The 17,431-nt window shown below is 37.0% G+C and overlaps 2 protein-coding genes across 2 annotated transcripts in view; both read left to right on the top strand.

The window, feature by feature from the left end:
* Window positions 1-17,431, top strand: part of LOC124413421 (dipeptidase 1-like) — a 1,027,592-nt gene that overhangs the window by 117,095 nt on the left and 893,066 nt on the right. The window lies entirely within an intron of this gene.
* LOC124413422 (putative nuclease HARBI1) lies at window positions 15,551-17,221 on the top strand. Its single transcript, XM_046893983.1, has 4 exons — window positions 15,551-15,907; window positions 16,001-16,143; window positions 16,212-16,392; window positions 16,571-17,221. The coding sequence occupies exons 1-4, from the start codon at window positions 15,737-15,739 to the stop codon at window positions 17,204-17,206; spliced, it is 1,131 nt and encodes a 376-aa protein (XP_046749939.1). The 5' UTR covers window positions 15,551-15,736; the 3' UTR covers window positions 17,207-17,221.

The raw sequence follows: 17,431 nt of genomic DNA, 5'->3' as shown, positions 1-17,431 counted from the left end.
AATACTGAGGCTCTGCGTTGCTTCCTCTAAGAGCGGTGGAAATCCCCTGTTTAGACAATCTGTTATTTTAGCGCTGTTTATTGCGCTGCAGCTTATTCACAAATGTTCAAGATGTTTTATTGAAATAAGCCGTCTTTGGTCGCTATGTACGATTGAACAAAAGGTTCGCCTAGGCGGTACGTCGGGGCGTAACACACAGAACGACCCAGTTTGGCAGGTGTACTTGATTTTGCGATAGATTTTCGCACTCGTGAGTTCAACATCTATCCAAGTAGGATATAGTGAACTCCTGAATTCACTAGTAAAAGTTTTTAACTAACACCATAGATTGGCTAAAACTGTTTTAAAAAGAAAGTTGAAGCCGAAAGATCATCTTTTATTGCACTATGGCACGGTAATGGCAGAATGTGGGCCATTAATTAATCTGTGGGGGATGCGATTCGAAGCGAAGCACAGAGAATCTAAAAATATTGCAGTGCTATCCAACTCTAAAACAAATGTTTTCAAAAAGTATTGCCAAAAAGCTTCAGTGGAAATTTTCACATCAGTTATTTAAGAAAGAAATATTTACTCTGACTGAAAAATGTGGTCCTTCTGAGATCCGAACTTTGAACGAGCTGCCAATAGCTTTTGCGAGTAATCTGCACAATGACGTGAATTTATTCAATTCCACTGTTAACGTTATCAAGTGGATAAGAAGAAATAGGAGTCAGTATAATCCAGGCATGGTCCTTTGCGTCAGGAAAAATGACACTGAGCTTCAATTTAGTCTCATTAAATATATTTTTATTGATAACAGTGGGGTGTTTTTTATCGCTCAAAGTTTAAATACGATTTTCAATGACCATGTCTACGCCTATAAAGTTTTGAGTGAATCTGCCCTGTGCAATATAATAGCGTACGATGATTTGTTTTCTACTCGCCCTCTAAGTTTGACGAGTAATTCAGAAAACCGTTTCATTGTACTGAAATCTGAATTATAATTTATGTATGTCCACACATGCATGAACGACAAAGATGAAGGAGCGTCAAGGTTGAATAAAAATGTAAAAAATATTTTATTGCACTAAAAATTAAATTAAAAAGTTTATTTTTTCTAAAGTCATTTTAATTCTTTCCAAGTTATTAATAGAGAATAAATATTTTTCTAAGTTATTAATAATCAATAATTGTGAGCAGGGTAGGCATAGCATAAATGATTTTATTCTTCAAATAAAATTGAAAATGACAAGTTTTCTTTTGTTTTAAAAATTTATTAATAATTTTAAAATGTATGAATAAAACTTTAATAATGTATGGCATGGATCTCCAATCGATGATCACAATCTTTAAATAAAAAAAAATAAAAAATAAAATATTTTTAGATAAGCAACATGTATATATATATATATATATACCCTACAGTTTGCATGCTTCCTTTAAAATAACTTTCCCATTGCCTTTATGTCAAAATGAGTCATTTTAAACTCTAACGTATTCGTACACAACAAAACAAAACCTCTGCTTATGCACATTATTTGCATTCTGCTTATGGCTTCTGGAGTTTTGCGTGCTTCGGCCTTTACACTGTTACCACGCATAACCTCCGCAATATTTTGCTAAAGAAAATGAAGACGGTTTCTCGTCGGAATCAAAATTATAAATGCCGAAATGATTAGCTGATCTGTCTGTCAACGGAATGTTACGTTCAGACTATGAGGTTGCTAAAACGTCTATTACGATCTGAATACACTACGGTAGACCATACACTGTCATCGCTGCAGCAGATATTCCTTGTTTCGCTCCTACGGCGATATCGTTTTCTCCGAGCAAGTGAAATACGTGTGGCACAGTTGTTTAGTTGCCGTAGCTAGACAATGGCGCTGGTATCGGCTCAAAATACATTTTAGCCGAGAGAACCAGAATTCTTGCTATCAGGGACAGAATTTTTTTTCAGTGTACCAAGCCCTTCATGGCGTTCATCAAGACCTGATTCGGTACAAAGGTGGGAACGGTCTACGTATCGACCCTATGTCGACACGGCCAGCCTTCTTGACTTCCCAGGAATAGAACGGAAAAGAGCAAATAAATCTGTGAGTTTCATTGTTACATTTGTTTGTTCCGGAATTGAAAGAAGAGGTAATGAACTAAATCGCGGTTTTCACATAAATGTTGAGATTCGAGACCCGAGAAGTTTAATCAGTGGAGGATTTTCGTCGGGAAGGGTCAAGTATTGACATCGTAGAAAATGTGTTCTGTAGTTATGTTCGACGTTTCGGCTGGGCTCAGCCAGCCATCATCAGGCTATTTATTAAATAGAAACATTCGTGTTACAAAATATAGAATGTGAAAAAAATGATATATAAACAAAATAAAAAGAGTAATTCCCAAGAGGGCTATGCGGCAACCTATTATTCCTACGTAGGTGCCATGTGGTAATCTTTAAGGTTAAGAGTTGAAATTTTACAAATATTGCACATATTGTGCCAATTATCAGTTGCAGTGCTCATTTAAAGCAAGAATACAATTTGGGAAGAGGTTTAGAGTGTCCTCACCACTAACATTTATGAAAACCTTACATCAAATGACTTTCCTAAGCGCTTAAGATGTTTATGGTACGGCGATCGTGGAGGAAGTGATCTACCAGTTCCGATACTCAATATGGCCGACATTCCTACTGGTGTTCACAGATTTACGTAGTATGACCGACGAAATCAAGACGGTCTACGTGAGTTTTTAAAGTTTGAAATTTCACGTGTTTGAATCTAAGCCGAAAAATGTTAACTAGACTTTTGACATCCTCAAAATCAAAAATATGACCCTCCTTGAGCGAATGACAAGCTAGAGCTGATTTATCTGGATCATGGGACTTAATATCATGCTTATGGTTACCAATTCCTTTCTTTAGATGTTGTGATGTTTGTCCTACATAACATTTGTTACAGTCTTTACAGTTTATTGTATAGATGGTGTTTATCTGTTCCAACTTAGGCGTTTTTGATTTCAGTTTTGTGAACAGACAGTTTAAGGTGTTCGTTATCCTGTATGTTACTTGTACACTAATATCTTCCAGTACATGCTTAATTTTCTGTGAAAGACTATTAACAAACGGAATTAAAACCACCCTGTTGTTGTTATTGGAGTCCAACAGTTTTGTTCTTGACTCGCTTTTGTAGAGTTTATTAATGCGTTGTGCTTGGATCTTCAGAATAAGTTTGATTGGATAGCCATTTTCAAGTAGAGTGTTTCTAACCAATTTCAAATTGGTTTTTCTGAATTTGGGATGTGAAAGTCCAATGCTTCTATCAAATAATCCTACAGCTGTGCATTTTTTAAATTGTAGAGGGTGATGTGAGTTGAAAATCAAGAATCTACCAGACCAAGTCTGTTTTCTGTACCAATCTGTTATTAAACGTCCACCTTCATTAATAGTGAGAATGTCTAGGAAGCTAATTCTATTTTTATGTTCTAATTCATAGGTGAAATTTAAACGTGGATGAAAATTATTGAAAACAGTGACCAAAGTATGAACATTGTCTTTGTGAACATAACTAACAATGTCATCTACATAACGTTTGTAAACAGGTAAATTGAAGGGAAGACGCTTAATAACAGTCTATTCTAGTTCCTCCATGACCAGATCAGCTATCACTGGACTTTGAATCTTAAACTGTCTGTTCACAAAACTGAAATCAAAAACGCCTAAGTTGGAAATGATAAACACCATCTATTAAATAAACTGTAAAGACTGTAACAAATGTTATGTAGGACAAACATCACACATCTAAAGAAAAGAATTGGTAACCATAAGCATGATATTAAGTCCCATGATTCAGATAAATCAGCTCTAGCTTGTCATTCGATCAAGGAGGGTCATATTTTTGATTTTGAGGATGTCAAAATATTGGATAGTGAGAAAATTTGGCATAACAGACTACTAAAAGAAATGATTCATATCTCTGAAATCAACTCCGTAAATAAGAGAACTGATATCCAAAATCTCAGTCATCTGTATTCTGACATCCTCAAAATTTAATATCTCTCAACATTTACACACCTTTTTCAAAATTATAGTTAACATTTTTCGGCTTAGATTCACACACGTAAAATTTCAAACTTTAAAAACTCACGTAGACCGTCTTGATTTCGTCGGTCATACTACGTAAATCTGTGAATACCTGTAGGAATGTCGGCCATATTGAGTATCGGAAGTGGTAGATCACTTCCTCCACGATCGCCGTACCATAAACATCTTAAGCGCTTAGGAAAGTCATTTGATGTAAGTTTTTTCATAAATGTTAGTGGTGAGGACACTCTAAACCTCTTCCCAAATTGTATTCTTGCTTTAAGGCGCCGCTGACCTGACTTGAAAATATCAAATCGTGACGTCATAAATACGTGCAGCGCCTCTGAACGCTGAACGGTGAACTAAGGCCGCTGATATCATTGGCTTGTTCTGTTGGATCCAACCAATGATATCAGTTACAGATCGAGACATACTTCTTGTGGACCATTAACGGGCTGTTGTCACATGAAAAACGTCGTTACGAATCGTGCCATATTTACAAAAAAATAACTGATAGTATAAGTTTTCCCGAATAAAGTGAGTGCTTTTGTACGTGGCTAACTGTCTGGCGAGAGTGAAAGAAATTGTGAAACCGTGCAATCAGTGAATATTCAACATGCGGTAGCTCCATAGAACTTATACTACTGGAAGGGGAATAGCCCATCTCGGCAATGAGTGGAAACTGACGCCAACATGTTGAGACAAAGATATATCTCTATCTCCGTTCGTAACGTCCAGTTCCCCTTCCAGCGCGTACCCCTCACCTGTATAGTCACGCGCGCAATTTGAAGTTAGGGTTAGGATAAAATTTTAATTTATTATGTATCGCAAGAATAATTTTATTTAAATAATATGAATAAAGGGGTAAAAGAGTATGGTTGTTTTTTATAATTCAATTAAGATGGTCGACAAGAATGACAACAGAAAAAGTACTAATTCGTATGGCAAACAAAATTAGCTTTCCCGAGTATAAAAATAACACTTTAACCTAAAAAGTTCATTGGTCTTATCAAAAACATTACTATTGATTTACTTACGCATGATACGATACAGTTGCTGTTGTTTGTCCGCACAAAATGCACTTACGTGTCATCACTCTTTTCAATATATTTCAAATTTGTCTACACACTCTAAAATCACTGAAAAACACACGCCGGTAACTCTTATAAGCTATGAGTGGATCGTCGCGGGGAGGTGAGCTGAGAGGGGGGATGGACGTTACGAACGCAGATAGAAATATATTTTTGTCTCAACATGTTGGCGACAGCCCAACAACCGTATTCCCCTTCCAGTAGTATAAGTTCTATGGGTAGCTCCGATCGGCCATGTTTGTTTTGGCGTGATTTTATTCACTTCATTATTCTTTATTATAAACATTATCAGCGATTTGCATGACCAGTGACTGAGTTAGCCACGTACACTTTTATTCAAGCTTCAATTTAAAAATTTCCCGAGTAAGATTCGTGCTTCCGTTCTCGCAGGATTCGTAATGGCGTTTTCCCTGCTTCTGACGTCACGAAATATATATATATGACATGCAAGGTCAGCGGGGCCTTAAATAAGCACTGCAATTGATAATTGGCACAATATGTGCAATATTTGTAAAATTTCAACTCTTAACCTTAAAGGTTACCACATGGCACCTAGGTAGGAATAATAGGTTGCCGCATAGCCCCCTTGGGAATTACTCTTTTTATTTTTATTTTGTTTATATATAATTTTTTTCACATTCTATATCTTGTAACACGAATGTTTCTATTTAATAAATAGCCTGATGATGGCTGGCTGGGCCCAGCCGAAACGTCGAACATAACTACAGAACACATTTTCTACGATGTCAATACTTGACCCTTCCGGACGAAAATCCTCCACTGGTTTTTACATAAAGAAACGAAAGAAGGCGAAATTTATATGAGAAAATTAGAAAACAAAAGTCATACGAAAATAAAGGGGGGTTTGAAATGAAATCAAATTCTTTTCGGAACACTTACTAAAACCTCTCGCAGTTACAGATTTTTTCACTATTATTACTCTTACAATAAAATACATGCTAAGAGTCCTCTTTTTATGTGTCCGAAATAAGTGTATTTTGAATGGTGGCAATTCGCCTGCTTTGGCGCACGAGTTAAAGTTGAGATAAGAAGCTTAAAAATTAGGAAATGGTTTTTAAATTATTTGAAACTGATTTTGGAGGGACCAAGGGCGTTGCCTACTCCCGGCGCACCTAGCGCTTGCAGTGGTTCACGCGATGCAAGTTTTCTCCGTCATTTACAGAGATATTGAATTTGTATTAGAAGCATTTTGAAGGCGAAGAAGCAATCTGTGCCATGTATTTTTCCGAATTTCAAAATTCTTTTTTAGAGTCGTAAAAAACGACACTGAAAGTGAGCAAAGTTCCCGTCGTAATAAAACAAGAACGAATTTTTTTTTCAAAATTATACCGAATACACGGCACAGATCCATCCTTTACCTTGAATTCAGGACTAAGAGCAATAAAATCGAACTTAAGAGTTGCGAGAAAACTTGCACGAGCTGAAGCACGAAACAGCGAATTTTCGCCGCGAAAAGCGATCGCTTGCTAGCGCCATCTTTGGCACAGGCCGCCCGTCGTACGAACTAACGGCCGTAGCAGCAGTCAGCATTAAACACGTGCAGACCCGTAATTTAAACCGCGAGCCACGAGCGTTATTCAGTGTGTCCTTCGCGAATAAATATTATTAAAGTATCTGAAACTCCGTGATAAGTGTTCGTTAGTCATTCACTATGACTAAGATAAGGAAAATGTTACGGAAAAGTAAGACAAAGGGCCAGGATTGGAGAAATTTGGCGGGTTATCAGCGAGAGAGGTTGAGGTAAATAGAATGGCATGAAGTTTGTTTACACAGACTTGATTGTTTTCATTTTCAGACCGACTAAGTAACATGCACGTTTTATTAATTCAGAACACCCTATTTTCCTAACAATCTCTTCGAATTGTTATTTACCGTCCGTTTCTCAATGTGTATTTTGTTAACCTTTTTTTCCGAAAATCATTTTCCATCTTTTGTCCACTCACAATTACGAACTTATTGATGACTTTTTCCGTACACTGATCTACCTAACTGACTATTTGAGGGTTATATTAGGCATCTACTTGCCAAGGTCAATGCACAATACACTATTCAACTGAAAATATGACATGCTGTCGAAGACATTGTTGCAGCGTAAAGTTTCAATGCCAGCTACGTCCGCTACACTTACGTACATACATATACGTTTCGAAATGAGCCAATTATTCAGCTCCGTGAAACCTGAGACTTGACTCCTAAATCAGTTTTGTTAATCGGAAAAAAAAAATTTAATGAGCTAGCATTGTCCTTTTCGAACAGGTATGTTACTGTTTTATTCTCCAATAGCAATATATTTTTGCCTAAAATATCGTAAATTTGACTTGCAAGTGGCGGATGGAAAAAAATTAATTTTCCTTACGTATACTACAATTGCGTGAAAAAATAAAAGATTTTCTACTGAAAAATATTACTGTCATATGCCCCGCGATTACCCAATAAATAGGTTTTTCGAAGCTAAAATAACGAACATTTTTTGGCCAATACTGAAGAAAATTTTGTAAATCGAAGTAAAAATCCTATCTGAAACAACAACCACCTGGGGTCAGGATTCAAATCAGACCGGCTCCAATATTTTGTACAGACTTGTCAATCGGTTACATAATTTATGGTCAATGTAGAATTACTGCGAGCCAAATGATCGAAGAAGAATTGGTCGCGGAAGATATGCCAATCGAAGACACGATAACAGATAATGTTATCGAGTTTGACGAGGTTCTTAAATATTCAATTGAAAAAAGTTTGAAAGTTCATTTTGGCGTTCGGTATTTTATGGCTAATATAGGTTTGAGAATACAAAAGAATCGACCAATTTCTAGCGCTGAATAAATCTAACATCACAACTAATAAAAAAAGCTTCTCACCTAGTCAGCTAGATTTATGTGAGAACTATTGGTGTGATAAACAAATATGACCCAAAGAAAACTATTGTTAAATATCAAAACTATTAAACAAGTACTACATTTGTGTGATACGATTTTCAATGTCCAATCCAATTTCAATGTACAGCTACCTGTATCCATTCAATCTAAGACGTAAAAATAACGATCGATCTTCCGAAGATCAATCTTTTGCAACCGATTTTTTGGATGAATCGATTTTTCCAGAATCAATTCGAATCGATGCTGAGAATCAATCTTTTGCTTGAGATCGCCTATACCTAGTATATTTAGTCATGAATTAGCTAACTGCTGTTGCGGGTCATTTTTCTTGTAATTTTTTTCACCTTACTGCAACGAGTTATGCAATAGCTATCTTGAAAACTCGATATTATTAGCCATGATTATTCAATGATTTGTGTAACTTATTATTCGAATAATTGATATATACTTGTACCAAACTCTATGTATTAGACTGTATCAAAAAATTGACTATTTTTTTTTTGAAAAATATACTGAAAATATTGTTCAGGATACCGAAAAAAGGCGCCTGTTAAAATGGGAGCTCGTGCCTCATCGCAATTTTCTACTTTCCATAAGAATAACATAGCAAAAATGGTTCTTGCTCCTTGCGACTTTTATAACTAGATAACGACGCGTCGTACAGAAAATTCAAAACCTTCAGAAAGGTCAAACATCAACAAAGGACCTCAAATAACTTTTAAAGGAGTAGATTTATCGTAAAATGACAGGAGACCTTTTTTGTAGAACCTTCAATTTCCTACAAAAACATGTTTATGAATTTTTTGTACGACGCGTCGTTATCTAGTTATAAAAATCGCAAGGATCAAGAACCATTTTTGCCATGTTATTCTTATGGAAAGTAGAAAATCGCGATGAGGCACTTCTTAGTATTAAAATTAAGAGCTCCCATTTTAACAGGCGCCTTTTTTCGGTATCCTGAACAATATTTTCAGTATATTTAAAAAAAAAAAAATTGTCAATTTTTTTGATACAGTCTAATATGTATACGCGGCAACCTCTCCTGCAGTAAACGTATCCCAATCTCATCACCCGCGCGAAACTCATACGGGCTTCCAGAGATATTTACAGAACTCAGAACGTTCAACGACAAGCGGCCTGGTCTCAACGGAGTGGTGGGCCAGAGCGCGCGAGGGGCATAGACTCAAGTCCCGCCCACTTTTCCCCTTGGCCGCCTAGCTTGACTCGCGCGGGAAGCCAAAGTTCCCGCGCGAGCTGGGTTGGCAACGTCCTCTGCAGATTCCTAAAAGAGCCAGGCCGGTGGTCTAAAGGTTAAACGTATCCCATTCAATAAATTTTATTCCGACATACTAATTTAACAGGGCAGAAAATATTGTTAAAGCTTACGACTGTAATAACAAAGCGAAAAGTTTAGGCAAGCTATGAGCCACGTTATAATTTGAGGTGACTCCTTCTCCTCGACTATTTAATTCGACTAAAGAAATGCGAGCTTAGAACAGATTTATAAAAGGGCATTTAAAAATGTAAAAAAAAATTCTAATGAGTTTCTCTCGACTGATTCGAGTAGCGGCCAAAAAAAAACGGCAAATTATAAACTGAGTCACAGGTTCCTGTGACTCTTTCCTCTTTAGTAAGTCATCAGTTTGGTTGTCCTATCTGGAGTCGGGCGGTAAAAATTGCATTAGAAAATAGAAAAAATTTCAAGTTTCTATCGACTGATTCGAGTCACGGCTAGTGAATTGCAAACTGTGAGCCTAGGTCCAGTTTCATGCGACCCTTCCTTCACGCGTAGTTCAGTGAGGCAACGCTAACTTATTTTAAAGTTGGCGTAGCCTTCGGTTTTTTTTTTCATCCGAAAACGGCAAAAGTATAGTTTTCACGACTAATTAGCAGCAAAAAAAAAACGGCAAATTATAAACTTAGTCACAGGCTTCTGCAAATCTTCCTTCCCGGGTTAGTGATCAGTTTGGTTGCGCTAGGCGGAGCCGGGCGGCCAAAATTGCATCCAAATATAAATTGAAAAAATGACTTAGAGTTTCTATCCACCGATTCGAGTCGCGGCCAATGAATGGCAAATTCTGAGCTGAGGCTGAGTTTCCTGCGACTCTTGCTTCTCGGTTTGTTATCAGTCTGGTTGCGCTATCTGGAATCGGGCGGTCAAAATTGCATTCGATAAAGAAAAAAAAAATGATTTTGAGTTTCTTTCGACTGATTCAAGTCGCGGCTAATGAATGGCAAATTCTGAGCTCAGGACGAGTTTCCTGCGATCCTTCCTTCACGCCTAGTTCAGTTTAAAAAAAATCCCAAAGCGACAAAAGTGTAATTTTCACGACTATTTAGCGGCGAAATTGCGGCAAATTACTCAATACTTCAAATTTATATAGTTTCAATTGGTAGCGCTAACTTGACTCACCTTTATTACTCAATATTTTAAAATCGAATACTTAATTTTATGTGAATGGGTTGAATCATGGCAGAGCTTGAATTTGGTTTAAGGAAAATGGAATAGGGCTGTACGATTTAACCGGCTTAACCGGCCAAGACGGTTAACCTGGTTAATTAGCTAATGGTTTACCGGCCAACCAGCCAAGACGGTTAACCGGCCAAGACGGCCAACCCGGTTAATCAGCTAATGGTTCAACCGGTTAAACGACTAACCGGTTAATAGTTAAGCGTTCAACTGGTTATTGGTTGAATCGGTTAAATAAGTATTTCGTTCAAAAATTAATTAGTCAATCATTTCAACCATCGGAAAAAAATGTTTCCATATTTTTTAATAAGTAAGTGCAAATTAGTCTACAAATAATCGTGTTGTAGCTTCGATCAAAAGCTCAATTTATTTATCATTTAATGGTGTATAAAAAAGATTTGGAGTGTCTTTCTCAATTTCGATTTTTCATGTTGCAATCCAGAATTTAAAGAATGACAATGTTATAGAATCGATTAGAGCTGCCAAAAAAACTTTTTTCAATGTTTCGATTGTTTCAATTTCTAATCACTGAAAATTGTATTGAAATAATTGAAAATTTTTTTACTCTGATTGTTTAAAAATTTGTTATATAGAAATGCATTGTTTATAACGTTATCAGAAATTTGTTTTCGACAACTAAATCGTCGATAAAAACAGTGATTTTTAGGAAAAAATCGTCTCTCAAAATAGATTCCCTTCAATTTGAAAACATATTTTTTAATTTACAATTCTTTTTCAATACTAAAAATTAATATTAAGGAATTGTTTTTTCTTCAAGAATCATTATTTTCAGTGCTCTATCATATTCTGACAAAAAAAAAAATTGTTTTGTTAATTTCTCAATTGTTTATTTAATAAACAATCTGTTATAAACAAATGAGCATCTGTACTATATTTTTTAGATATTACCAGAAAAAAACGAAAACAACCATGCATTACTTTTTGATGAAAATATTTTTTTCCTACTTTTTACATAATATTGAATAATATCATGTCTTCGAGCTTGCCATTTTTTTTTTGGTTACTTATCATTGCGGTGCGAATAATTTGTAAACTATCACCACCACGGCAAAAAAAACTCGAAATATTTTTTATACACCATTAAATGATAAATAAATTGAGCTTTTGATCGAAGCTACAACACGATTATTTATAGACTAATTTGCACTTATTTATTAAAAAATGTGGAAACATTTTTTTCCGATGATTGAAATGATTGATTAATTAATTTTTGAACGAATTACTTATTTAACCGATTCAACCAATAACCAGTTGAACGCTTAACTATTAACCGGTTAGCCGTTTAACCGGTTAAACCATTAGCTGATTTACCGGGTTGGCCGTTTTGGCCGGTTAACCGGTTAACCGTCTTGGCTGGTTGGCCGGTTAAACCATCAGCTAATTAACCAGGTTAACCGTCTTGGCCGGTTAAACCGGTTAAATCGTACAGCCCTAAAATGGAATATCAGAAAGATATCTATTCGCTATTATAAATAATTAGAATGAGTAAAGAATAGGGAAGAGTTGAAATTAGGTGATAGTCAGTTTTTTAGGCAATAAGGTATGAGGGCTATCTCTTGGTGCTCAAATGCATTCGGTCAGCATTACTCCGACTGCCTTGACGGTGTTCCGGCGATTCTCAATCTCGTCATTTATAACGATAAAATATTAACAAAAGATATCTCAATTCAATTTTCACACAGACATGCATACTGTACACTAACTTAACTATTTTAATCTGGTGATTTTGATATGAGAAATTTGTGAAAATTATTGGTGGAAAATATGCTATAGGAGGGGGGCTGGGAGATGAGGAGTCGGATGGTTCCATCTCAGTTGGTCTCCCTTCTCTAGGAGGGCAGGCCCGACCGTCTTCGAGTCCCTCTTGGTTGGCGGAGGTGCGCTAGTGGTCGTCTGGAATGGTGGACTGCAGCTGGATCCTCTCGAGTCGTCTCCAGGTTTTCGCTGCGGGGCTCCCGGTGAAACGGGCGGCGGTGGGGGTGGGGGGGGGGGGGGGACTATCAAACTTCTCCCGTATCGTTCAGAAATGCGCTGGTTTATATATCCGTGATCACAAGACGAGCATTGTTTAATACGAAAATACAGCGGGTCGTCTTAGGCGACGGTTGGTAGATCGGGGTGTAGTGTCGGTCTGGCGCCGGGGTTCTCACGTTAGTACAGCGGTACTTTCTTAGAGGGAGATGGTGCGCGGCGGCATGACCATGCGGCGTAGAGTTCGTAGTAAATACGTTGTACTGCTTTGTCTAGTCGCTGTTAATTGAGTATACCTGCCTTGTAACACTAGTAACTGACTTCGAGTGTGCCGTTGGTGCTGCATAGTTGCCACTTTTGATCAAGAGCCCGCGAGCCTTGTGGCGGCTGAGCCGAAGTAAATTCTATTTTTCTATTATATTTCATTTGTTTAGCTTATTATGAAACACTCCGGTCAGCCTTTCTGTGGTTTTCTGTCACTTTTACGATAAGGCATAGTTCTTAAGTGTGCTGAGTGTCGCGGCCCTGCCGCTTCCCGGTCGCGCACTAGTTGCGTGAGTGCGAGAGAGAGAGAATCTGTGTGTGATTGTGTGCGCCCGTGCCGTCGTTGCCGAGCGTAATAGAGCAAGAGCCCGTGAACCCCAGACCTTTGTTATTTTATAAAAGCTAAAAGTTTGTCAGGGCATGCTCCCAACACAGGTGAGAATGGTGGACGATTATGAAGTTTGGGTTACTGTGGCTTTGGCAGGTAAACGGTACTGAAGGTGTGTAAAATACCGATCTAAATTCATCAAATAATAAAGTGTGATTTTTTGGTATTACCTTCAGAAGATTATTAAAAATCACGTCATTCATTGCCAGACACTTAACATAGTGGCAACCCCTTGCCAGACACCCTTAATGTTCATGAAATTATAATTCTACTTACGTTATAGTATAAAAGCTGATTTTTATATATAATACTTGGGTAATAATTAGATGATGTTTCCTCATTAGCCAGACATTTTTTTTTCAATGTCTCGTCAGAAAATAATATTATTTTGCCATTACTTTTGTTACAAATAACACACATTAACGTATCACCCATGACTTGTTTTTTAATACGAAATCGCTTTCATTTCAAAAATCACATAAACAAATTGTAAATATATAATGTACGTATCATACACTAATAATGTTGAATATACTTTATAGTCTGTATATATTCGAAATATTTCATATTGTTAATTAATAATGAATATTAAATTAATAATACTTAAAGATAGCATATTAGATTATTTTAGCTGATGTAAACATGTACTAAGTACTAAACAATACATGCGCAGTAGAAATAACAACTGCGCAGTGAGGGATCGCGATAGACCTAACTCGCCATCTCACTCGCATCCACCCATTATACTGCTCGTGCTCGCTCTTACAGCGACCCTACATGTTTGTCTGGCAAGGGGTTGGAACTATCAAAAATGTCTGGCTAATGAGGAAACATCATCTAATTATTACCCAAGTATTATATATAAAAATCAGCTTTTATACTATAACGTAAGTAGAATTATAATTTCATGAACATTAAGGGTGTCTGGCAAGGGGTTGCCACTATGTTAAGTGTCTGGCAATGAATGACGTGATTTTTAATAATCTTCTGAAGGTAATACCAAAAAATCACACTTTATTATTTGATGAATTTAGATCGGTATTTTACACACCTTTAGTACCGTTTACCTGCCAAAGCCACGGTAACCCAAACTTCATAATGGTCCACCGTTCTTACCTGTGTTGGGAGCACGCCCTGACAAACTTTCAGCTTTTATAAAATAACGAAGGTCTGGGGTTCACGGGCTCTTAGACTATAACCACCACTGTCAACCGTAGCGAGGGATGACCTAAAGAGGATATGGTAGAGTGGAAGCAGCCATAAGACATTAATGTATTTTTCCGTATCCAGTTTACGAGCCTCACCGACGAGTCTTAAGGCAAATTATTTACTCCCACTTCTCAACGTGGCGGTCAATTTCAATTCAAGTATAAAATGCTGAGCATCGGACGCTGGTGTGGAAATTTTTCTGATTTGAATAACATACTAATCTTGGGACTCGACGGAAAATGTTTTGTTCCTCTCGCAGTATGGCTCCGAAGAATCTAAAACCTAACGAAATTCTTACATATATAGTAGTGTAAATTTCACAGATTTTTAACATTTTTTTGTTACTACTCAATCGTATTGTAACTCCAAAAATAACAATTTTAATATAGTTTTCGGAACTACAGCTCAGAAAATAATGTCATTGAAAATCTTGAAATTTATATGGGATACCTACTACCGTAGGTAAGAATTTTGCCAAGTTTCAGATTTTCAGGAGCAATACTGCAAGAGGAACCGAGCCCGACCTTCAAGCTACATTTTTTGTTATTCATTTGGATACACAATATCAGTCTACAGGGGCCACAAAATTTACCAATGACCTTATCAAGGACCACCCTAATGTGCACCCATCTTTTGCTGGCTGGCAGGTTCGAGGAGTGAGTGGTGCTACGTTAACTTGAAAAATTCTGTGGTATGAAATCGCATTACTTGAATGTCATATTAAAAATGACCACCACAACCAAGACTAAGTCAGCAAGTAGCACGTCAACTGAATCGATGACAGTCAAAGCTTAAACGAAGAAGATTTTGAGAATTCTAAGAGATGTGTATTCCTTTCACATAGAAACATACGAATTTCAACTAACTGTTTAGTTACTACTAACTAGATACTGGCTGAAAAGCTTCATTATGCTCTAATTTAGAGAGAATTACGCGTGATTATTGATTGTCTCTGGTGCGAAATCACTAACATGAAATCTTGCACGACAGCCCATACGTGTAAACAGATTACATTCAAACTAACAACGCAGACCTATGAAATTCAATTTTGGATGATGGTCAAACTTTTACGCGTCGAAGCTTAGAAAAAATCTCTTTCGATTTGTCACGGATCAAACATATTTTTTGCCACTTGAATTGTAGAAATGAATTTTTTTCAAATCGTGCTCACACACGATGGAGAGCCGTTATATTATAGCGTTTTCGAGTGAACACTCTCAGAGCACTCCGGGAGCGAGTTGTGTGTTCGAGTGAAAACCGACTAGGTGGAGTGGTAGTGACTGCATGTTCGAGTGACGGTTGAAATATTGAATTCTGATTGGCCTATGATGAAAAATCCGCTCGGAAACCAGGGGTCAGAGCGTTTCGAGCAAAACAAATATGACAGAGCCGGTTGATGAAGTAAAAATAATCGAAGAGTTGTTTTCGTCAGAGAATTTCGATGATGAGGATGATATTTTATTATTGCGGAATATCGCCAACAAAAAACACAAAGTTGCGCGCATTCAAAATTATATCCGTGACGTTGTTGGCCACTATAACGATATCCAAGTACGGATTTAACCTCACATTATCTTTATTTATTGACGTATTGAATTCCATGGAAGTTGAATGCTTTAACTACAACTGTTTCTTTTTTTACAGTTCAAAAGTCATTTCAGAGTCTCGCGAGAAACTTGCAATTATTTGATAGCTTTATTCGAACAAAGCGTACATTACCCCAAAGGACCACCTTTCGGTCGTGTGCGGGTAAAAACTGCCGAAGAGTATATTCTATGTTATTTATGGTGAGTGATAACAAATGTCACTCCTTTTATTGTTTTGTGGTGACTGATTAATTGTTTTTAATTAATAGGTTTGCAGGTAACAAATCTGTTTACCGCATTGTAGCGCAACTTTTTGGGCTAAGTTTGCCAACAGCGCACGCAATGATAGAAAGCGTAACGACTTATTTAACAGATGAATTGGGTCTATTAGTTATCAGATTCCCTCGTACCCCACAGGAGAAACAAGACTGTTCTGAGGAGTTTGAGGAGGTAAAGTAGCGAATATTTGACTATTATTTTAAAACACATCTCTGTCACATTGGTTAAAAAGATTCTGTAATATTTTTTCAGATTTGACAAGAATCGATCAGATTGTGGGGAATATTTTCACCCAGGTATAATTAAGAGCAACATCGAGAACGAATTTCACAATACATATAAATTTCAAATTGCAGGATATCCAGGAGTATATGGATGCATTGATGGTACGTTTATAAACATCCGTACACCCGCACATAAAATCAAGTCGACCTACGTTAATCGTTACGATACAACGGCATTGACTTTGCAAGGAATATGCGATGCGAAGAAGAAGTTCCTTGATGTCTTTACCGGAATACCAGGAAAAATTCATGACGCAAGAGTATTCACTTTGTCGTTTCTTTGCCCTACCGTGCTATCAATGGGCCCAGATTATTATTTACTCGGAGATTCTGCTTATCCGCTTTGTGAAAATCTCATGACGCCAATTCGGGATTACGGAAATTTAACAGATAAACAAAGAGAATATAACAGGCGGTTCTGTGCAACAAGAGTTTTAATCGAAAATGCTTTTGGACTTTTGAAGCAAAGATTCAGGCAACTGATAAGAACAGATATGTGGGGTGTTTCAAAGACATTAAAATTTATACTATCATGCTGTGTGTTGCATAATTTATGTATCGAGAGGAATGACTTCTTGGATGGAATTGAACGTTACGTGGCTGAACCTGAGCCTGAAGCAGAAATTATTATAAACGATGAAGCTTGGCGTTTAGGTTTATTGAAACGCAATTTGCTGGCCAGGCAATTCATGGAAAGATAGAAGCGCTATTTGTAATATTATACAGTAGAATCCGGATATAACGACCCTCAAGAGACCGGCGACACTCTGTCGTACTAACCGGACGGCGCACAAAACGGTTGGATAATTTAAGGTAGTTTATTAATATGAAACCTAACTTGAGTTCACATCGTCGTCGCTAAAAGAGGTTAGCCGTTACAAGCGAAGTCGTTTTATCCGGATTCTACTGTACTTCTGGTAATGTTT

The sequence above is a fragment of the Diprion similis genome, chromosome 12, assembly GCF_021155765.1.
Source record: "Diprion similis isolate iyDipSimi1 chromosome 12, iyDipSimi1.1, whole genome shotgun sequence".
NCBI classification, from domain to species: domain Eukaryota; kingdom Metazoa; phylum Arthropoda; class Insecta; order Hymenoptera; family Diprionidae; genus Diprion; species Diprion similis.
This window is presented reverse-complemented; position numbering and strand designations above follow the sequence as displayed.